This window comes from Nematolebias whitei, chromosome 14 (genome assembly GCF_014905685.2).
Source record: "Nematolebias whitei isolate Nwh7 chromosome 14, NemWhi1, whole genome shotgun sequence".
NCBI lineage: Eukaryota > Metazoa > Chordata > Actinopteri > Cyprinodontiformes > Rivulidae > Nematolebias > Nematolebias whitei.
In genome coordinates, this window is record NC_056511.1 from 16,445,632 (window position 1) to 16,469,586 (window position 23,955).

Sequence of the window (23,955 nt, forward strand, 5' to 3'; positions counted from 1 at the left end):
TCAAAATACAAAGAAAAACGCAAAGCTGTTGATGCTGAGGGCTGACTGGACTTCTTCTTTATCCTGTTAAAACTCAATTATCACGTTAAAATTAAAGATCTAATCTCAAAGGGGAGTAAAAATTAATCTCATGTGGTTACATAATTTAAATTAATTTTGAATACAGCTTTTATTTTTATCAAAACAGTTGATGAGGAAATTAGATGTTTAAATAAAAAATGTATTAAAATATGAGCATAGTTGTGGTTCCTTAAATTGCTGCCTGTAAACTTGACACTTTTGCAGAAAGTCTATATAAAAATGACAGCAGTGTAATAATTTGATTCAATAAATTATTTAGGTTTACATAAAAAATTATATTGCCATTTTAAATGCTCCTAAATTGTGATAAGGCTGCAAATATAATTTAAACAAAATGTGTTCTTCTAACTCAAAATATTGTTTGTGCAATTCAGTTCAGACAGAGCAAATGTGTTCAGTTAACCTTTCCAGCAAAACAGACAAGAAAACTAAAAAGGATCTCCCGTTTTTCTCTTTGACAGCTTTTAACCATTTTCACTCCATTTCCTGTATAAAATCCCTTTCACACACTTGGTCATTTAAAAAAATTTTTTTTTATATTTACTTGTTCATTTCTAATCTAAACATTTCTAAACTGTGGGCGTTTCTTCTTTTAAAAAGCCATTCAAGTGACGAACCAGCAGCATTAAGTCAAACATAATGGGCAGTTTATATTTCCAGGCACTTCTCTAGCAACCCGTTGCAAAAACTGTTTATTCAGATTTTGTTTTTCATTCTTAGTTAAATATAAATGAACGATTGTTTAGAACTCTATATAAAGAATTAGAAATGGCTTCAACATGAACGAGTAAAAAAATGTTACCAAAATGTTAATCTAGTTTGAAGTAAAATTAAAAAAAATAGGTGAAAACTCAGCAAATTGTTAGAAATCAAAGCAGAGAAACTTTGTATAGTTGTTCATAAGTTAGAAAGTCATTTCAAATAAATGAGATATTCTAAATATCTTTCTAGGATGCACTGTATTGTATGTTCCAATACATATTGAACATTATTATTGATATTGTTTATCATATCTATCTATATCTATCTATATAATTATTATATATATTATTATATTTAAATATATATATATATTTTTAATAAACATTTTATAAACTTTTTGTGTGAATCTTTTTATCTGTTGCTGCTGTTACACTTGAATTTCCCATCCAGTGAGACAATAAAATCTGTTTCTATTCTATTCTAAAATGTCAAGTAAATTTATTTTTATATATATTTTTACATTTACTGTAAACAGCATAATTATAATTATCAAACGTTCAAATTCATACCATACGTGACTAGAAATGTTTAAAATTCAAATCATGAAAACAAACAAACAAAAAAAAATGGATCCAAATCCTTAAGTGAATGAAACGACACGGAGTGCGGTGCTAATGGTTTTATTATTTTGATAATAAAATCAATAAACATAATCAGACTAATGTGGTTACAAGCAGAGCTGCAGTACCAACACCCGGCTGATACAAGATAAGATGATTTGACAAAATATTAGAAAAACAAACAAAAAAAAAACCACAACAGATTCAGGGCAGGGCGCCCACAGGATTTTGAGCAGCCAGAGACAAGAAAACTAAAATAAACTGAAACAGAACTGGGCCTTTACAGTACAAACAAGAAAAATGCCTTTTACATTTCAACGCCTGTGCATAAAACCAACTGTGCCTTAGAGGGAAAAAAAAGACAATGTTAAAGAAAATGTCAAAACAAAAGTATAAACCCAGCACAACATTTATTATACAACATAAATATAACACATCAAGATATTGTATTTTGAACAGGCATATATGTGAACTACAAATATAGACGTCGTTGCTAAAGAGAGGATCGAGTTCGTTTCAGCAGGATACTCTTTCTGTAGGTTGATGAAATTAAGTCACCAAGAGATCTATTGTAGAGCAGTTAAGTACAGCCTTCCTAATGAGACCGGGAAGAGGAACACACACACAGGACTAACTACAGAAAGATCCCATGCTGTCGATCAAATCGAACGTCACCATACAAGACCAGAAGCATCGTAACAATGGCGTGTAGCCGTGGAGCTCAGGATGACGATACCTCCTACAGCCTGGGCTTGTATGGGTTTCCTATAAAATCGTCCCATCAAGAAATTATAGCATCAGAGAAAAGAGACGGAACGATGAACTTAAACGTCTCTTTTCCCGTGCGTTATTTGGCGAGTCTGGAAGGAGATGTAAATCACTGCTGTGTTGAATGATGAGTTGGACCTGTGCACAAACCGTAAGTTTTTTTTTTTTTATTATTATTATTGTGGGGTGAGTTGTTTGTTTAGTAAAATCAGTCTACAGAAGAGGAAATGAATCCCTCTCCCATCATTCACTGCAGGAGAGGGTGAGGGGGGGTCTCTGCCCACCAGCCCTTTAATGACCCCTGTCTAAACTCTGGGGCTCTCAGAAGAGACAGCTGCAAACCAAAGCACTTCTTCAAAATAAAGGAAGAAAAAGGCATACAAATTAAAAGCTTGTTTCAAAAGCAAACAAGGGGTGGAAATCTCTGGTGCACAAGTGAAGTTTTTCCACAAAACTCACTACGTTTCTCCACGGACACTCAAGACAACAAGTTGGTCGACTTCTAACTTGAGCTAAGGCTGCGAAGCACCAAACTTCAGTCCAAAGTCGCAAGAAAGAGTCGTGTCAAGGCGAGGTTCTGTTCAGTGATTCAAAAGGTTTTAGGCTTCTGATCACATGGAACACTTGAAAGAGCCTCACAAACGGCGAACTAATCGAACTCACAATGAAATCCTGTCTCCGCTTTTAAAAAGTACACCGAGGTGAAATTTTGCATATCTGCAAATATGTGGATAAACAAATGGGGGAGGACGGATTGAAGTTATAACCAAGTTCAAAGATGCTTTAAGGCTTTGTTGTGATAACCAAAAGTTAATTTTTTTTTTAAGAGTTTAATCAATGCGAGGGGACTTTTCCAGAAATATTTGAGTATAACTACATGAAAATGAACAAATTAGATCACTGGAGTCTGCCTGCAGCCTCACAGCAAGAGTCACTTCTAGGAAATACTTGGACCCAAAGTTATTTTTGAACAAACTGAATAATATGAAATGCTTAGAGTGAGTTCATCTAAAGAGACAGTATCTGCTGAGCTTTTATCAAAGAAAACAATTGAGTTATAGGTAGATTTCTGCTAATTAATTAGTACCAAACAGCTGCAAAGGATACAGAGAAATGTTGGTATTAAAGTCGTTTTGGTGTCATTGTGAATTTGATTTGGCTCCGTGAAGCTCCCGACACGTCTCTGACTTGTGGGGCGCCTTATTCAATGGAAAAGCTTTAGTCTACATCAATGGTCTCCTTGCATTTAAAATTACTGGACTTCATAAATAAATACACAAAACATTTGGAACACTGGGATTAAAGAAAATGGCAAAACATAATTTAGGGAGGAAAAAAAAACATCGTAAACGTGCAACTTCTGACGGTTAAGAGCATCAATCTCAGAGCATATTAAATAAAAAAAATAAAGAAGTTCAAACACAAAAGCAAAAGGTGGCCACTTAAAAGATACGACATTCAAGATCTTTCTCTCCTGATGACCAGAGTCTCCCTGTGAGCTTCCGAGCAAACGGACGCTCCGTGTGATCCTGCTGAGGAAGACTAGTCTACATTCATGGGCAAAAGCAGCAGAGTTATACCTCGCTATGTCGGCACACAGCAGTGCAGCAGTCAGAAAAAACACAAGTCATCCAACAGAAGGAGTAATATGGCTAACAATTCAAAACACAGCCATGTTCCTGTAGCACCCAGCCACGGACAGAGTAGCACCACGGTTTGCCTCCACGCTCAGTTCGTCGCGTCATCCACGAACCTGCGCCTCAGTGCCGGCACTGACTTCACGGAGGGGCTGGCACTTCTTTATAGGAAAGTTAAAAAAACGGAATTCTTTTTGTTTGTTTGTTTGTTTGTTTTTCTCCATCGCAACAAGATCTCAGGAGGCAGCGACACAGTGCTCCGTGTCAACGCCTCAGAAGAACGTGTGGTTATTGAGCGGGTAAAAAGCGAGTGTCCCCTCTGTCTCGGACACAGTGGAAATTGATTCTTCTCTACGCAGACACACCAGCGGTGATAGCAGCAGCCAATACAGAAAACACAATAACGTGGCTTAGTGGGCAGAGAAATTGACAAAACTGGAACCAGGTTTCCCAAAACGGCATTAATTGTCCATTGTAATACTAAAGGGTAACCCTACATGAGTTTTGTACTTTCCAGCCATGACGAACAGCTCCCGTGTGCTGTAATAAGTTGAATTTTATACAAAAAGTGTAGGTTTAGATAATTGTACTTCAACTTTTAAGTTTTGGAAAACCCAGTTCTTTTGTTTCTGCAGGGAAATCCCCTCCAGACTGAAATAAATAAATAAAATGCAGATTTGTGTTTTTGTATAAGTGATTAAGGCACCTGGTTCATCAGGCATCGCAATTCAAAATATATATATATATATATTTTTTCTTGTTAGGTGTAAAAACCAAGTGCAAGGTGAGCAATGCTGTTGGTCTGACGGTCATATAGGGTATGGAAAAGAAAAAGAAAAAACAAGAGTCAATATATTGTAAATGTGGACACCCTTAAAACAAAATGAAAATCTGAAGTCTCTTTGTGCTCATTCGATAGCAGCAAGTATGAAATCATACACGTGAGAGTACAGAGAGCCCCAAAAGCCATGCAACAAATTTGTGACACTGAAAATCTTAACGTGACGTCCAAATTATTTCACACTTAACTTGATTCTCACAGCGCTGTGCAGAGGGATCGGCATGCAGAGGCGTTTATTTCTGCTGCATTGTCATTTGGGGTAAAATAAGGACAGCAGCCTCTAAAAGATGAGGCGTTTTTACAATCGAGGGTACAAACACGACAGGAAAAACATTTGAAACGATACAAACGAAACCAGAAGCCAGACTCTTGTTGATTTTTGACAACACAGCCAGCAAGAGGCTTTCACAAATCTTGTTCTTTTTAAAGATATTCAGGAAAACTGAAAGAAAATTCCTAGAAAGTATGCAAAATATTCTAATTTTATGAGAAAACAATGCAACAATTGCACTCGCAATGCTAAAACGGTAATGAGGCAACTGCACAGCCGAACTATAATTTGTGTTTTCAGCTTCTACGACTCTGGCTCGTGCTGTCAAATCCAGGAGATTGACCTTTACAAACATCTGCCATACAAATTGGTAATGATCACCATCCTCTTGTTGTTTTGGACAAGAGTCTACGTAAATCCTCCTCCGACTGGTCCAACGTTAAATTAAGCTGTGAACAGAAAGTCCCGACTGGTGAAAAGGATCTGGGGAGGGGACGATAAAAACAGAATGAGCACCATGTGACAAACCCCGTCCCAGCTGGACATCAGAGTCAAATCCTTCATGAAGGGAAAACGTTGCAGATTTTTCCGTTTGGGAATTCTTGTCGAAAAGTCTGTTGGCCTTTATTTCTTACTGTGTATTGAGAATTGCACCATAGTGATTGACATTAATAATTCAGAACACACAGACAGACAATATTGGTTTTTGTACAGAGTAAAGAATGGCGACGATAACTGGAATACATAAATATATAATCTTTAGATTTTATACGTCATCACATGTCAAATAGAAGAACAATATTACCCTGATTTGCTGAAGAAGAGCTTTATGGATCCACTTAGCTTTTATTGGATAAGAGTAGCACAAAGTTACACACTCTATTAGCTTAATAGTTTACTGTATAGGATTTTTTTCCTTTGTCAGAAATAAAAATAATAAGGAATTGTTTTTTTTGTTTGTTTCGTTTTTCTTTTTTTTTTTCTTCCTTAAACTGGTGTGGATTTTCACTCATTTCCTTGACAGTAAAATGCCACAGAGTCTCCTAGTTTGAATGTAAAGTTGCACAGCTCGCGCCTATCCAGTAAAAACCTGCGAGGACTCTTTCCTAAAAACAGCCTCGTGGATCGACAGCAAAACGCAACGCGCAGGCCTCGTTTGTCAGCCGGCTGTCAACCAGCGACCCTTTAACCACTGTTGACCCCCTACCAGACCTGGTTTCAAATCATAGCCGAAAAAAAAGAAAAGAAAAAAGCTTCAAATATCATCGTAAAGACACTAATGCTCGAGTGGTTCAGACTTTTGAAGCCATTTTTCAGATACGGTTCACCACCATGTCTGCTACTTCAGTCAAGGTTGATTTGAGCCAATCAGGCTTTTGTTGTTGTTGTTGTTTACCAGACTGGCAGGACAATGTCATAAACCACAGCTACAAACACGTCTGCCATGTTATTTTGATTTGTGTGTGAAGTTATTTCAGAAGGCAATAAGTGTCCGGATTGAGTCTTTGTAAATTGGCTTGCCATACAGTACAGTGATATAGTAACTTCCCCCTAAGGCGGTCAGGAAAATCATCTTTCAAACAAGCTCTTCCTGGCCGCCCAAGGCTAAAACCGCTCCTCTTTAAGTCACAAGTAGAAATCAGTTTACAAATGATAACAATATAGCTCTCTGGAGAAATGTGTCTACACTGTACATCACCCTGAAGAGGAAGCCAAAGCAGAATCAGTTTTTCCATAGGAAACCTCTACTGAAGGCAAATGAATCATGACGCCAAGGGGGTCAGCATCAGAAACAATGTAGGGGCCCTGGAATCAAAACCCTCTTTTTTTTCTTTTTTTGTTTTGTTTTGTTTTAAAACCACAAACATACCATCACACCCTGCCCAGGAAATAGACCTATCCCATCTGGGCTTCCTAAAGCCAAGCAATGATACGTTCTCACATAATAGCTCGTATCATTTCATGGCTCCAAAAGTGTGCAGAGCTAAACCCCCTCCATCAGGCCACGCACACGTGCTCCTTTGCTAGCTCATAGACCTAGCCATATCAGGTGATAGACTTATCCAAGCAAGTAGTCGTCAAGTACACTTGCAGCATTCACTCGAGGCCATTTAGCAGCAAATGGAAGGAAAAAAATTTTTTTTTTTTGTATTTTCTTTCTTTTTTGGACAAAGTGCTGTTCTTAAACATATAAGACAGATTAATCTATACACATATCTAACACTTAGAAGTTACATATTAACTCAGTTTATTTACAAAAATGTTCCACTACTAAGAAAATAACTATGTGGACGGTAGGAGAGAGCAAGTCATCAGGCTACAACTAGTCAAAGAAACATTAATCGGGATACTTGTCATTCTAGTTTCAGAAAAGCACCATTTATCCCTTTTTTTTTTGGTGACGGAAAACGTGTAAATATCTGCAACTCCACTACACAAGACAGACCAGCACCTCACAGTCATTAGATACTGCTCTATGAAGGAGAACGCTCATTGCTTCAAACTGTCCAGAAATTCGAAATCTTAAATTTGATTATACGTGTTGATTAGTCTTGTTTTTTTTTTAAGAACAGGAAGTCTTGTTTGAGGAGCAACAGGGAGACAGTCCATTTGGGTATTTTTAGAAGTTGCACAGTGTGCCTCAAAATGGCCTGAGCTGTGCATGTAGGTACTTAAAAAAGAAGGTATTTTTTTCACGCTGTGACCAGTGCAGAAGGCTGCAAAACTGAAGGCAAGGTGAAGCCAGGCATAAAGAGTCAGTACAACAATGTAACTGTAAAGGCAACAATCCCAGCACATGCAAACTGGTTTCAGGATTAAATACAAAAACAGTAAAAGAAGGTAAATCTAAACGAGAGCACAGTGCTGCTGAATTCAGATCAGTGTGGCTTTGGTTTTCTTACAGCTGATTCCTCCACGTGTGGCCCTCTCATTAAAGACGCTTTGTTCTCCTTCTAAACCAATCTAATGAAAGTGAGGCGTTACCATACTGCGTTTGAAATAATCCAGCCTCTGCTTTTCATCTTTCACTCAGCTAGTGAAGAACAGAGGGGGCCAAGTGTCACCATTTTCCCCTCGCTTCCTCCTCCTCATCCTCTCTGACCAGTGAAACCCTTCAAACCAACAGGAAAACTAGCAAACAGCTAATATAGAAAAATATACTGAGAACTTTTTTTTGTTTGTTTGTATTTTTCGTGTGTTTGCGTCTAACTTTTTCCAATGCGAGGGCAAGCTCGAGAAACGACATGCTAAAAAAAAAAAGAATCATTGTCTTGAAAAGTGGCGTTTTACCATTACCAGCTATCGAATTAATATTTATATACAGTACTTTTAAACACAGTTCAGTTTGCTTGTGAACTAAATACAGAAATGAAACGAGTGACAGAAACATTTTTTGGGGGGTTATTGACGAACACAAAAAAATAAGAAAAAGTAAAATAGCTTATCTAGCAGCGCTGTGGGTTTTAAATCCTATTTGCGCCATTAACACATTTAGCATGTCAAGGGAGAAATAGGTTCAGGAATGAAGTGCTTCCTAAGCAAACAAAATTAAATACAATGTATTAAAGAAGCCCATATCAGGGAGTAAATTTTAGACTTAAAAAGACAAACTGAATGTTCCTTTTCTGTACAGAATTGGACCCAAGCTAATTTCACAGTTCTAGGAAGTTCCCTGACCCTCCCACATTTCTTACATTCAATACTGCGTCAGGTAAGCTGTGCAAAACCTTACTTTAACTGGCTGGTCGCCATTTTCGTTGCATGTGTCTTTGGTACAAAAAACAATTAAAATATAGTGTGCAAATATTTGTTTTCTTGTAACTCTAAACCAAAAATATCTGTTAGCCCCCACCCGGATCCCCCAAAGAAGAGTACCAAAAACCAAAAGTAATCTATTGCAGAGCCCTCCTATATACACAGACTCTGTGGCATCACGCAACAAGAGCTTCCATTTGTTTATGTACATTCAGAATATATTCAAGCTGTCCATCCTCTCGCTCACTAACGAACTCCTCGTCTACGACGGACCCGCGGCGAGTCCGAACGCCTCGTCTTGTTCAGTCCTTCTCACACAAACACGACGCATACATACACAAGGCACGATGAAGAGAACTCTGATCAAACACGAGTATGAACACGTCAAGCTGTCGTCACCACACTACCCGATCAAATCTACTGTACAAAAAAAAAAAACAAGAAAAAGAAAAACAGAGCCGGTGCCTGGGAGACACTTCTATATACAGTTTCCTGGAGGAGATGGATCGTTGTTTATCTCGTCTTTATCCCCACAATTTGTATCTTCCTCTTCTTCGCCGCCTCCCATACTGGCAAAAAGCTAATTTTCATCCAGTCCAGTTATGACCAGCACAAAACGCCATGCTACATACGATTCCTCTTCAAATGGCCAACCATTTCCTGTTGTTGAGGGCAACATAAAGCTTTCTCCTGCTGGATATGTTTCGAACCAGCAGGGTGTTAGGTGAATGCTTGCATCTTTTATAGCATTAATTTACTAAAGCTATTTTTACAAGAGCAGAGCTGATTGGCAAACAGGGGATGGCGTGAAGATATTTAGGACTTCAGTATAAAATATTTCCTGCCACCCTGCTTTTTCTTGTTTTGTTTACTCCGCAGCTTTCTTGGCTACCAGAGCCATTTTTTCCTCAAAGTGCTTTAGTGAATGGGTCAATTGAATATCCTGGGTTTAGTTTTATTTTTGCAAAGTGTGGGGAATAAACCTCCAAATAAAAAAATACGTCTTTCATCTTTTGATTGTGTCAGGCATGTAACAAGTTTTCTTCTGACTTCATTACCACCTCAAACAAATTCCAGTGGTTATACTCGTGACTGTCCGTTTCAGTTCTGTAGAAGGCTACGTGAAGCGCATCTAATAATCCATCCATCTTCTTTACTCGCTTTTTCCTTTCAGAGTTGTGGGGGAGCTGGTGCCTATCTCCATAAGCACTGTGCGAGAGGCGGGGGACACCCTGGACCCAAGTCCATCGCAGGGCCACAGACATCTAATAACCACCAGAGGATTTAGGAAACGTGCTATTGAAATACACCTAACTATCACTTTAGACGTGCTTCTCCCAATGAACGATCACTATGGGTTGGGAGACAGTGATGCGCCAGCTCTGCACGCAGTAGAGACAGAAAGCCAGGGTGTGCCACACAGCTGCATGGCCGAAAGAATTACACATACATACGCACAGGGGAGTGGTATGTGTGTTTGAGTGACTGACGATGTGTATTTACTCTGAGTTGGCGGGGCATGCAGAGGGGAGCATAGTTACAACTGGACAGCACGGTGGTAACAATTAGTCCACTCCTCGCAGCTGACGGCGTTCTGTCTAGATTTTAGAGGTGGGGACCCGCAGGCCGACCAGACCGCCCGTGGGATCGCCACGTCCTGTGTTCTCCAAGATCTTGTTGACAAAGTCTGAAGTCTGCCCAGCAACAGGTGATGGCACTAGACACAAAGAATAAAAAAAATTAAAAAATCACTTAATCTTCCACAAGCGCCGTAACCACTCAGTTTATGGTTTCCTTTTTAAATTTTAATGTTTCTAAGACAAAGGAGATTGTCACTGATTTTAGAAAAGACTCTTCAGCTGCAGCTCCTGTGTCATTAACAGTGAAGCTGTCGAGGTGATGCATCAATATAAATATCTGGGAACTGTTCTCGATGACAAACTGACCTTTAACCTCCATGTGAACACACTTTGTAAAAAGTCCCAACAAAGAACGTATTTTTATCAGAAGCTCTGTGGTTTTAATGTTGATTCTACTTTTATGAGAATGTTTTATTGAGTCTCTTTTAACTTTCACCTTCATCTGTTGGTTTGGATTTATAACGTGCAAAAACTGGAACAAACTCTCGGGAATTGTCAGGATGTGCAGCAAAACTGCTGGCATAGCCCTACAGTACCTCACTACACAAGGTGAGGTCAGTGAATAAGGCCAGGCTGATTCTGGCAAATCCTGATCATCCACTCCATGGTGAGTTCAGCTTGTTTCCATCTGGACGCAGGTATCTGCAGCCCAGATGTAACGAACAGACTGAAAAACCCATTCATCCCTGTAGTGACCAGGCTTCTCAACGAACAAAGATGATTTCTGTTCTGTTATTTTAATGTTTCAATGGGATAATAAAGATTCTTAAACTTGAACTATGGTCACTACTTGGGATTAAACATTTCCCTCATCCACATCTCCATGCCTCACCAAGTGTCTCCTTGATGAGTCGCTCCAGAGTCTCCGTCATGTTGGTCTGACGAGGTGACGAGTCCTCGACTCGCTGCACGATCTCCTCCTTGATGGCGTTGATCACAAACAGTAACCGATCTAAAGCAAGACATTTGTTTAAGCGCTTCAAATAAACTATGAATCATAAAAGCTCAGTGATTTTCAGATGGGAGATTTAACAAAAACAGCAGTTTAGAAAACGCTGATGATAGCTTTTATGAAATATTATTCCATCAGCAGAAAGTTGTTTTAAAATGTGAAAGTAATAAAATAATATTGCCATCTTTACTTATTTATAGAGATAATATAGTAGAGAGCAGAGAAGCTAAACTCACCATACTCTGTACTGAGTCCCCAAAGCTTCACTTTATTTGCTTCATACTGGGCCTTCTTTTTTAAACGGCAAGCCCTGAAATACACACGCGAGTGAATATTGTGTACAGTTGCTCATCGTACAGCTCTAGTAATAGAAAAACACCAGTTTTTTTTTTACCTAGATGCCAGCTTGTTCTTTTCCTTGCGGGACCGTGGCCGTGCGGTCAGCGGCAGCTCGCTGACGGGGGTCAAGTCACTGATCACCTTGTTCAGTTTGCGAAGCTCTGTGCCGATTTGCAGCAGCTTGCGAGGATTCGGCGTTAGGTCTTCCACATCGGTGCGTCGAGACTTCTTCAGCATGTACTTCCCTTTGTAGCAGAAAACAAAACAAAACCTTTAGAGATGACCAGAATATACTGTAAATCTCATATGGAGTCTTTGAAAACCAGTCGAGGCATGCCTGTAAAATGAGACACATAAAACACTGTCTACACAGACACAGACTAATAAAACAAAGCTACAGTGTATGTATAGTGTATATATATATATATATATGTGTTTGTATATGTACCATGGAGAGGCCCGTTCTTCTGGTACAGGTTGCTAGGTAACGTATGTCTGTCCCACTCAGATGGCTTCAGCATACGCTCCTGTTTGGAGGGGGTGAGCTGCTCGCTGTACTCCCAGAAGTAACGACGCTTGCCTCTTTTCCGACTGGAGACTCCAGCTGTCAGGCCTTTAATGTCCTCCGTCAGCTCCATGTCGCAGCCTGGTGCAGTTAAAAATCAGAGGATTAATGGGAAAACAAAGGAAAATCGTCCTCAAATACTAACAAATGTAAACATGAAGGTAACTACCTGGCTCAGAGAAGGCGTCACTCATGTCATCGTCCTTGTCTGCCTCGTAATCTTCATCCTCCTCTTCTTCCTCCTCCTCCTCCTCCTCATCGTTTTCGGACAGCTCGTGCTCACTGCCAAAACCCTCGTCGTGGTCTTCATCGTCCAACTCCAGCCCATCACCTTCGTCCTCCTCTGCTTCCTCCTCGTCGTCGTCCTTGTCATCATCTTCCTCTAGCTGAGCGTGAGCTCTGCTTCGGGTCAGGAACAGAGAGTAGTTGTGCTCTTCCTCCTTGCTTAGCTCAGAGTCTTCGACAGCCAGTGAGCTACCACCACCTCCTTCGTTAACCCCCACCACATCGCCGCTGTCCCCCATCGCAGAGGCACCGCCCACTGTCTGGTTGGCCTCAGCGCCACGAGTTGGGACCTCTCTTCTTGTTGTCCCTTCTGCTTTCTTCTCAAAGCTCGCCAGGCTGACAGAGCTGTTGGTTGCAGGGGCAGAGAGTCCCACTAAAGTGATGCTGACAGAGGTGGAGGGCTTTACATCTGGAGGCTGGGAGAGGGGCACAGGAGGGTCCGACTTTTCAAAATCTGCCAGGGCAGGCCTGTCACCTTCAGCTCGGAGCGCTGAACTCACTCGTACTTTAGCTTTCCGCACAAAGTCAGAGTTGTGGGACGTCAGTGCAACAGTCTTAGTTCCTCGTCCCACAGGCTTGATTTGAACCTGCCCGTGGTCCTGGCTGACACTGAGCAGGTTCTGGGTCTTGGCCATAGTCTCAGTGCTGGAAGGAATGGGTCTAGTTGCTCTTTGGGAGCCTTCGGGGAAATCTGGAAGGAGGCTGCGTGAAGGACGAGACTGGGAGGAGGATGTGGTGCCTGGAGATGGTCGGACTGAGCTGGGGCTCGATCCATGGCCAGGAACGGGGTGTCTTTTATTGTGAGAAGAGAGTTGTGGAGGTTGGGGCTGAAGCTGGGGGGCAGGAAGGTTCAGGTCTACAGGAGGACAGAGTGCCTCACACACAGGCAGGGAATCCTCGCTGTTGAGCTGTGCCAGTGTTGGTGTTTGACCAATGACTTCCTCATCCTGGTAAGGACTGGAGAAGTCATCCAGACCAAGGAAGTCCACCTCTTTGGTTCCCCAGATGTCACAGCTGGCCAGTCGTGTGTATCTATCAACAACGAAGAAGATGCAGTTTTAACACTGGAACCTAATGTTGTCTAATCGTTGTTTAGGATGTAAAAGTTGTGTTTTACCTTTGTTTTATAAAAAAAAATCTATTTATTACTGGATTGAATGTTCCTCAGACTATTACTTTTATGTTACTAATGTCAATTTCGTTTACAGTTATTGTTACAACATGCTAGCTACAGTACAATCAGTCTAAATGTAGTGTTGGATAAAAGATATAAAGTTTAGCCTTCACAAACTTTTTTTAAAATAGGAGAAAGATGAGAGGGGGACATGTTTTTATGAAATGTTTTTGTTTAAATTGATATAAAAAGTTAAGCCTTGATATCTCATACCTGGTGAGGTCTTCCCAGTAAGGGTCCCACTGTTCAAACGCTGAGCTGCCGTAGACGGTCTCACACTCGCCTAGGCTCATGAGCTGATCCGCACCTCCCTCCACCTCTTTCCCTCCATCCCCAATCCCCACAATGCTGTCCCCATAGGGACCCTGTCGATGGGTCATGTCCGTGTCCTGCAGAGAAAAGCAAGAAAACAAAGTTGAATTTAGCAGGAGCTGAATTACAAGATGTTCTGTTTGGAAGCTTTGTTTTATCGAGGCCCTGAACACAATGAGCATCTCTGTTGACCTGCACAAAGAAATAATAAAAATCTAAACCCTTCTACAGCAACTAGCATTTATTCAAACTGAAACTTGAAGTAACCTGTTAAACATCTTACATATCAGAACTGAAGACTTGACAAGTTGCAATCTTTTAAACTGGTGTTGGTACGTCTTTAAAACGAGGTATAAAATTAAACAACTCTGTTTATAGTTTTATAGTTAAGACGCATTTTTTCTTTTGTAAATCTGAGCCAATACAACAGGACGAGCTGCAGACGCCTTTACAAATTCTTTGCATTACTGGCGAATTAGCAATGTTTGTCAAATGTTTTTACGTGCGAGTACAACTAAAAGTGAAATGCAAGACAGAGAATTCAACAATTCACTGTGCTAGAAAGAATCCACCTGGAGGGCACCTTGAATAAACTGCAGAAAAATAAGAGTATCAGAAAGTGATAACATCAAATAAATACCACTGGAAGACTGAAGACAATGAGTCATCCTACACACCAGCATCCAGTTAATGTGTTTTGTTATGGTGCAAAGTCAAGAGCTCAGCGGTGAATCACTAATGTTTAGTCTACAGCGACCGGTGAATTAAAGCGGACACCTCTTTGAGACAAAATGAGGCGCGACGGGAAACGTTTCCGTTTAAACCTGCCTGAACAAACCTGATGAATGTAACAGATGGCAAACAAATGAAAGTGGACCTCTGGTTTTCAATTCCCATGAAAGAGTCAGCAAAAAGCTACGATGTGCTTCTACAAATGTGTTTCCTGTATAAACAAAAATATAAAGGGGGGAGGCTTGCTCCTCCAGGAAAAAGCTGACGTTCTGCTCACTCAGCAACAGCACCGTGAACATCATGTTTGAAACATTTTACTGCCGCCTATTAACCTAACACAAACATCAACAATCACTTCTCTTTACAACATATATTAAATCGGTGGAAATGCACAACACACATCAGTTTGTAAAAAATTACTTTTTTGTGTTGTTTGTTTCTAATCGATCTGAGAATAATAACGTGCATATAATCCAATGTACACCAAATTCTACACAAAATGTTTTATTTGATTTTAATTTCATATGCACTTTATTTGCATGTAAAATATAAACCTGGAGGCTGAAAGGATTGCATGCTGTAAAAGAAAGTTTTTGAAAAGGCTGTAAAAAATATATATATATATTTTTTTAAGTGTATCATCATCACAATATCAGTGAGCAGCACATTGATCATTGACTATTGTCTAAGTAGCAGACGCTCATTCTACATACCAATAATATATTTAGTCACTCCAACAAACTCAATGACCTGGATGCTGACAAACAGGTCGAGAAGATTAATAGGAGCAAAAAAGGGAAGATTTACCGCAGTTGATTTTGTTGTATTGTTCTAACATTGTGCAGCCCCAGTTTTTAAAATGAAGTTAAAACTGTGAGTAATGTTTAATCAACACGAGTTAAACCAGTGGTACCCAACTCTGGTCCCTGAGGAACACCACCCTGCATGTTTTAGTTGTTTCCCTACTCCAACACACCAGATTCAGTGATTTAATTACTTCCTCTTATTCTGCAGAAGTCTGTAAAACACCCATTTATTAAAATCAGGTACGTCTTAGCAGGAAACAACTAAAACATGCAGGATGGTGTTCCTCAAGGACCAGGGTTGGGAACCCCTGAGTTAAACAAACTTCTGAAACCCTTAGAAACAATAAAAAAAACTATTAAAGCTAATAAACTAAAAGCTAAAATTACTAAATTACACACATCCATGTCTCAACGGTGAGCTAACTTCACTTCATCCCTCACATTTTCGTGTAAATTCCATTTGACCCTTTCATGCACTTTATTTTGCAAGTTCACACAAGTGGTCTAACATTTCTTTTTCTTTTCTCGATACATGCTAACTCACAGCAGAAACATTTTTTGTCACTCAAACTAACCACAAACTGATTCACTAGGATCCCAATATTAGAAAATATCACTGTTCTTCGTTTAGCAAACAACAAGCACACACACACAAAAAAAAAAAAAAAAAACTACCTTCACTCCATCAAAACAGATTACAACTCATAACAGGAAATAAAAATTTTTGTTGTCAATAAATACAAATAGTAATCTGTAACAAATGGTCTTTTGTTTAATAGCAGAACATTTCAACCACTGAGGCTGGAGAGAGTGACTTATCGCTTCGTACCATCCATTTGGAAATGTGTTTAAATCCAGTCCATGATCTAATGAACATTAAGTGACGGACGACAAGCAGACTATCACCGAGAGCTGTGATAGATTTTCCCAAGGGCAAAATAATAAGATAATCTGCAACACTTAACATTTTGAACAAGATAAACAAGGTTGTTTAAACTTCATAGGGATGTAAATCACTATGAGCGGTTAAAAGAAAAACGCTCAAAAGGATGGATAAGGTTTGACGGCTGTGTGTTATTACATGACCAGTTTCCAGTGTGCGTATGGGTGTTACTCACCAGCTCATACATGAAATCTGGGTCAGAGTTGGTGGACAGCAGCTCGGTGCTGGTCAGGGCCTGGTCAGCAAACGAGTAGTTTTGAAAGGCGTCCCCAAAGGGAGGCTCCATCCCACTGACGCTGGGCTGAAACGGAAATAAAAATGATAACTGAAAACACAGGAGTGAGCAAAACATAACGCACATCACCAAGTCAAATAAACACTTTTATTCTCCTTTAACTTTTTCACCTTTCATACGTCTTCAGTTTTATTAAGGATAACTCGTACCGTTTGCCTACAATCTACTTTTGTTGTTATAATGTCTTTATTTCCTCCAAATAGTTTGTTACAAATAAATGAGTCAAACAGAAACTGCAACCATCTGATGTGAACCATCACCGCACCGGATGTTTGCACTACTGCCGAGTGATAAACAGCAGCTCATTTTGAACATTTAATTATCTAAAACTGTCTGTTGTACAACATTAGATAGAGATTCTCCTTGCAGTGATTTGTTTTATCACTCCGTTTCTAAAACCAGAGGAATTTGTGATTTAATAAAACATATTTAGGAGGAGCAATGCAAAAATAATGATCTGAAGATCAGGAAACCCAATGCTCTGCTCGTGGTGATCGATGGGCGCTTTGTGATAATTTAGAGAATTCACAGCACATAAAACTGTGCCTCAATAACATGAGGATTAATCATTACAGTGCTTCATACAAAGTGGTTGTGTTGGGAGTTAAACATAAAATCTGATCATTCTCTCTTGTGCAATCTGATAACATTCAGCAGGAAATTCTGGTGATAGAACAGTCTTAAACATTGACTTAAAATAAACTTTTAACCATCAATTGAAATGTTTAAAGCTTTGGTGTAATACAAGGAAAATGTGACGTGTTCATTTTTAAAATTTAACAGTTTTATCTGATTAAAGGATCATAAAGAGAAAAAACTATCAGCTTAATGCATTTACATAATCTAAACAAAGCAATCATAAAACCCTTGTTTTATCATTTAGATGACAGTCTTAATTGTCATTTCAGAGATTAAAACACTGCCAGACAGAATGTTTATGATTGTCCATATCAGTATTCATTAGTTAAAGCTCTAATGTTGCTTCGATCAATAATGACTGAGAAGAAAAACATTTGAGGCATCACTGGTTCTAAAAGCGCGTCGAAAACTATTAAATGTTGCGCCACAGTCATTTTGAAAAGAGAAGATGTATGAGAGCATAGTGTGTTAGAGCAATAAAAAGAAGTCTTTACATCGACTGGCAGAGAGATGAAAATGAGAAAACACCTCCAGGCTGAGGGCGACTTGTGTTATAATGATCAGATCTAATTCAATTATAGCCCGTTACATTTTGCAGATGTGTTCCACAAGGGTGTTATATTTGTGCAAAGCTGTGTAAATACATATGTTGATTTGAAACCTTATTAATGGGGGTATGGGTCAACATTCATTTTAAATGCACCACTTTGCAGACATGGAAGATTCTGAATTGTAACATTAAAAATCTATTTTGTAAATGTTAATCAGTGCAGAGGCTAGTGAAGAATTCCCACGATGCTAATCACATTAGCTTCTCTATGGAATTTTTTATGTAAAGTTAGCGTCTTTGCTAATTGTTGGTCAGCAGCCTATGATTATTGATGTTTTATTATTTGTTATTTTACACCATTTATTAGGCGTGAAAATATATAAATTAGAGTTTATGTAAATGAGCATATGTTTATGTTCACTGTGGCGACCCCTATCGCAGGGAGCAGCCGAAAGAAGAAGAAAGAAGTTTATGTAAATGAGCCATAGTCAAAGTTTCAGGATGATAAAAAATGCATCAATAATTGTTTTATAAATGCATCACAACCCTTCGAATCTTAATCAAATTGAATCGTGATATACCTAAAGAGTCCCACAGCTACTTAGTCCATTTATTGCATTTGTAATGAAGCTAGTTTTGTCTGATAAAAAAAATATCTGTTATCTGATAAACTAAAAGAGATTCAGACCTTGTTTACATGGGAACGACCTCTGGAAATAAAATCATATTCATGTTTATCTGGTAACCCTGATGCTGGGCTCAGCTGCATGCATCGTGCATGCACTGTCTGCATGATCACAGTTACATCCAAACTAGTGAACACATGGACGTTCCTTTGGACCTACTTGTATTGTTTTTGCTCCATATTGGAAAAAAAAAGTTGAGTAGCACAAAAAAACTGTCTGCTCTCTGTCATTTATTGGAACCGTTGTTAGTGCAAAAAAAAAACTTTTGACTACAGCCGCCTGTAGACACCTGCGAATTATTTCAAACCTATGCGGGGGGTTCCCCCAAAATCTCCAGAAACCTGGATTAAATAACGTCCGGTTTCAGAGAACGAGGGCTGTTGTCATGTACACGAACGGCCGAAGCTGCAGAAAAGCTGCAGTTTCACTCAAAACACGCGTCGTGTAAACAGGGCCTGTTTCTGTCCCAGCTGCCAGGACACTACGATTGTTCATGACAGAGAATTACAATTTAGGATAAAGAGGTTGGTTAACAATCACAATTAACAGCATAGAGAGTTCAGATAAATGATGCTGAATATTTATGCTGCAGCATTGAATATGATTTTTTTTTAAAAAGGGGGATCTTTGAGCTCTTGACAGGCTGCATTCACCGTGTTGTTTCTGTTCATTCAGCACTGCAGAAAACTTAAAAACTAACGTGATGCACACACTCAGCCGTCTTGGTGCTTCTTTAGAAGGGTTCAGTGAATGACCCACTCACATTCATTCATTTTCATCTGAATCAGCTATTTAATTGCAGCCTTTTGTGGGTCACACTGAACCAGGGTCAGTCAGTCTGAAAACTGAATCACATCAGCGATTCTGTCGCATCCACTTCCCAAAAATCTTCTTTGTATCTATGATTTGTGTTACGTTACGTCATTTAGTATTTTAGGGCTCGCAAGTTTCAGAACTAGTTTTTGTAGAGGACTAGTAATGTTTTGTTTCAGTCACCTTGATTGGTTCATTTGCAGTCAATAATACACTTTTCTGCCAGCTGACAGTACAGACCTGCTGTTTTCATTTATTGCACCTTACCTGAGGCATTGCCAGGCACAGCTTAGAGCTCCAGCGGCGGGAACCTCTGGGTCTCCTGTCCAGTCCCACTGGTGTGAGACTATCAGATCAACACAATAAAATTCTGCCGAGAGAGACGATCACGAAGTGCTGAAGGATGCAGCCTTCTCGGCTGGAGGAAGAGGGGGAAAGACGAGTAACTTGGCTCAACCCGGTTTGGTCTGGTCCGTTGTAGTCTGCTGTGTTCCTCTATATGCTTCAAATCTGTGGTAAAAACAGAGAGAGCATCGAAAAGTTACATAAACGTGGAAAAAAACAACTTTGGATTATTTTACAGGTACACAGCTGCTAGTTTTTATTCCCACAACACACGACAGAGTGTTAAATGTGGGTTTACAGGTTTACAAACAAAACAAAAACTAGCTTAACTGTTGACAATAGCCTGCTGTAAAAAAAAAAAAAAAAAAAAAAAAAAAACATCTTAAAATGGCACAAAGGCAAGTAAATGAGATATGTACAACAAAACCAAACACCAAATACATTTGTTGAACAACAAAAAACTATTCAGAATTTTATCTTGCCAAACATGGTGGTGGACGGTTTATGATTCGGGCTTGTTTTTACAGCCACAGAACTGAACTCTGGGGCCCAAAGATTTCTGCCGTGTTGAAAACCATACAAACTTCTCATCACTTCCCATTCATGTCTTGATGCATGCTCAATAATCCAGGTAGACTCTAACAAGGTCGAGTCAGGTCCTCTGGACGGATTCCTCTTCGCTGGAACTTTACATCTTTTATCCAAAAGACTTCATCAGACTGAAGAAGACTTTGGATAAAAGATTAAATGTTTCAACAAAGAAGAATCTGTCCAGAGGACCCGACTCAACCTTGTTAAACTCCCCATTCATTCACTCCCCAGGATGTACAGTTTGACTGACACCTTTTGTACATGCAACAGTCTTGATAGTCTTAATTCCAGTTAAGTAAAAATGTTCGATTTCAGCTGAGCTGTTTAAATTATACTAAATCACTTGTTCTCATTATAATCTAAACGACTTGTTATATGAACATTATAAAATATTAAAATACATCAAACATTTCTATATAAGAAAGAAGTTGTTGAAACAAGCCCATTTTAGCTCTAATTTAATCATGTCGCTTCATCGGCGGACTTGTGTTTCTTCGCATACTCCCTTGAGAAGTCAAACACAAAGACTGTGTTTGTCGTTACCTAACAAATAAAAACTGAACACACACAAAGACATGATGACCCCAGCAGTGATCGCACAACAAAAAAAATGATACGCCAAACCAAACCCTGTACGAGTCCACCAAACAACTTCACTTCCTTCTGCTCAACGATGACCAAAAAAAAAAAACTTCCGCCCGTGACTGTTCGATCTCCTCATGTACAGACTTTGCATAAAGACAGGAAGTGGCAAAAAAAAACACAACTCACAACTGAGACAAGTGTCAATGTAAAAGCAACAGTTTCAAATACTCCTGAGTGCATACAAGTACACTTCTCTAAATGTGCACATTTAACAATGACAACTTAGAAACATCTCGGCCTTAAAAGTACAAATATTAAATGCCCTCGGTGCTTCTTTCCTATGCATCTATGTCTGGATTTATGTGCAAGAGTGACCGAATGAAACGGCATTAGTCCTGAACCTTAGCTATAACCAAGGGCCCTCAAGAACGGATTTTGAGAAACAAAAAAACAAGACAAAGCACTCATGCTTTAAAAAAAAAAAAAAAAGCACAGCACATTTTCAGAGGCAGACTTTAATCCAAATCACTGATCAGTAGCTAACACAGGCTGTGAGGCAGAGCCAGATATTTAGGAGCTTGGTTGTGCATTGAAATGTTCAGAATAGCTCATCTTCTTCAGGCCTACTTTTAGTTTGAAATTATCTTTTTCAAGACTGACACAAATGCAAAACCTTCAGCTGTCTGCAAAAAAAGAAACATGAATTAAAATGAAGCTGCCAAACAGGACAGACTATTTGCAGCTTCATGCTTAAAATTTAAAACAGAGTGTGAACTCTGGGTGAACTCAGGTTCATAACATCCTGACTTCATCCTCTGCAGTCTTGCAAACTTTCAGTGATTTGTCACAATGAACTACAGCTTTATCACTCAACTGCAGCTGCTCAGGTTGTGCATTAAAATCACATAGCACCTGACTATTTACAAATCTGCGGCTGGTATTTTTAGCACACCTTGGCAAATAACTTTGTCATGTGTGGTCCTAATTGTAATTTCAACAGAAAGACATGGCTTCCCGTGTGAGTCGATAAACTCAACGCGGAGCTTTTAAGACTGTAAAGCAAATAGGCAAGTGATGCTGCACACTGACAGAAATGTTTCCATCACTGCAACAGTGAACCAACTGGTAAAACAGCAAAAGATAAGCAAGCAAGTTTCAGGCCCCGTTTACAAAACGCTGTTTTTAAGTGAAACCAGAATATTTCTGTTGCGTTAAAGACATTCATGTGCATGACAGCGGGGATCGTATTGTCCGACACTGAAACTTTTTAAAATCCCGGTCTCAAGAGTGGAAATTTTGGGAAACCCAACATTGTTTCAAGGTTGAACACAACTTCTGTGAAATAACTTACGTGCACAGCATTAACGTGTGAATGTATAATGTTATTTTACAATCAACATCTAAAAATATATGTTTCTGGAAACGGTTTGTGTCTAAATGGGATCCTACTGAAGAGCAATCTGATATTAGGACCCTATTTACACGTGAACAATCCCCTGGAAACATTATAGATTATTTGATGTTGATTATGGAAACATTACTCATTCATACGGCAGGAAATAGACGTAAAAAAACATTGAATCCGCTGTAGTGTCCATGTGAGGTCAGTAATAGGCGCTGTAATGGTTGTATTTGAACAACATGTCTGCATGCACTCTGACACTTCAGTTTTGAGAATAAAACCAACTATAAGCCTGTTCAGTGTTTATACTGCATGTGTGAAATGCTCAGATTTTTTTTTAAATGAGTGAGTAGCACAAACAGCACTCTGCTATCCACCATTAGTGCGGTTGTTTATCTACTCGCACAAGTGCAAAAAAAGCTATTGGCTGCGGCCGGCCGAAGTACGCATGGCCAAATTCACGTAAGATGCATTTTCCACTAAGACAATACCAGTTTTTAGTTTCCAAAAACTCTGCAACCTGAATTCAAATGTTTTGGAGTCAGAGAAAATAACTGCTGATGTTTTGTACACAAGCAGCTGAAGATCAACAGAAATGTTCCTGTTTCACTTAAAAACAGAGTCGCGTATACTGGGCCTAAAGCAGCTGAGACTTCACTTGAAAGTGAAGACAAAGTAGATGCCAAGTCCCATCCATATTTAAAAAAAAAAAACAATATGTAGGAAGAAAACAAAGGAAAGGAAAGCCAAAATCATGTATAACTACAGAAAGAACGAGCAGGAGATGCCAGCTTGTTTATGAGCATGAGTGCAAACATCACTGTCAGTAATCCATAAGCCATGATGTGTTAGTAGAATGTGACATGACAACAGAATGAAAATTGATATGAAACAAGAGTTCATTATGCTAAATAAAAGTCGAGGGACTGGCATTGTTTATTTACAAAACATACTGGTTTTAGCAATTCCACATTAGATAGTACAGATTTTGAACCAACTCTTGGCTTTATTTCTGATACATGAAGTACCGAAAGAGCCACCATGCATGCAAGATATCTGCAACTGCACATGAAGCTAAGCAATCTCTCATTAAAATAACTGTCAGTACAATTTAACTGTGTCAAGAGTGAAGGCTGATGCTGCAGAGTCTTTGTGTTTTTACATGCTTGAGCGTTTTTGCACAGCTGATACAATCTTCTTCAAGGGTTCATCTGCACTATGGTAACAGCATAGTTCTCATTACTTGAGAAAATAGTGATCCTTTACTTCACCTTTTCTATCAGCACCACTAAATGTGTCCTTCTAGAGTTACAATTTTCACATAACATGTTACTTTGTCATACAAATACTTTGGAGGCTTTGAGACAAGGAGCTAAAATTATTCCAGGTAAAGCCCCAGAGTTAAATGTTTAAGCAACTAAATTGTGATTTTATTTTTTGTCTTGAAAAGTGATCAGAAGCCAAATGGGCCCACCATCACACAGGCACGACCGTGCTCGTCTGTTATGACCCCTGCAAATAAGACTTTTGTGGAGCTAAAAGTGACAGATGTACTCAATATTACACAGTCAGGCTGCCATAACAAAATGTAATGGAAAAGCACCAGGAGTGTCACACCTGACCTC

The 23,955-nt window shown here is 39.2% G+C and overlaps 2 protein-coding genes across 2 annotated transcripts in view; both read right to left on the reverse strand.

The window, feature by feature from the left end:
• The window catches only part of LOC119420857 (clathrin interactor 1), a 218,685-nt gene that overhangs the window by 125,063 nt on the left and 69,667 nt on the right, over positions 1 to 23,955 (reverse strand). The gene's annotated exons all lie outside the window — the stretch shown is intronic.
• On the reverse strand, positions 7,795 to 19,789 carry crebrf (creb3 regulatory factor). Its single transcript, XM_037687912.1, has 9 exons — positions 19,675 to 19,789; positions 16,600 to 16,725; positions 13,845 to 14,020; positions 12,342 to 13,489; positions 12,056 to 12,253; positions 11,663 to 11,852; positions 11,505 to 11,578; positions 11,149 to 11,268; positions 7,795 to 10,393 (listed from the first exon to the last, which is right to left on the reverse strand). Exons 1-9 carry the CDS (start codon positions 19,681 to 19,683, stop codon positions 10,275 to 10,277), a joined length of 2,160 nt encoding a protein of 719 aa, XP_037543840.1. The 5' UTR covers positions 19,684 to 19,789; the 3' UTR covers positions 7,795 to 10,274.

Coding starts and splice junctions, on each gene's coding strand:
- crebrf (XM_037687912.1), bottom strand. Junction 12,254..12,341: donor TGACGCCTTCTCTGAGCCAG/GTAGTTACCTTC, acceptor TAACTGCACCAG/GCTGCGACATGGAGCTGACG. Junction 11,853..12,055: donor GAAGAACGGGCCTCTCCATG/GTACATATACAA, acceptor TCTGCTACAAAG/GGAAGTACATGCTGAAGAAG.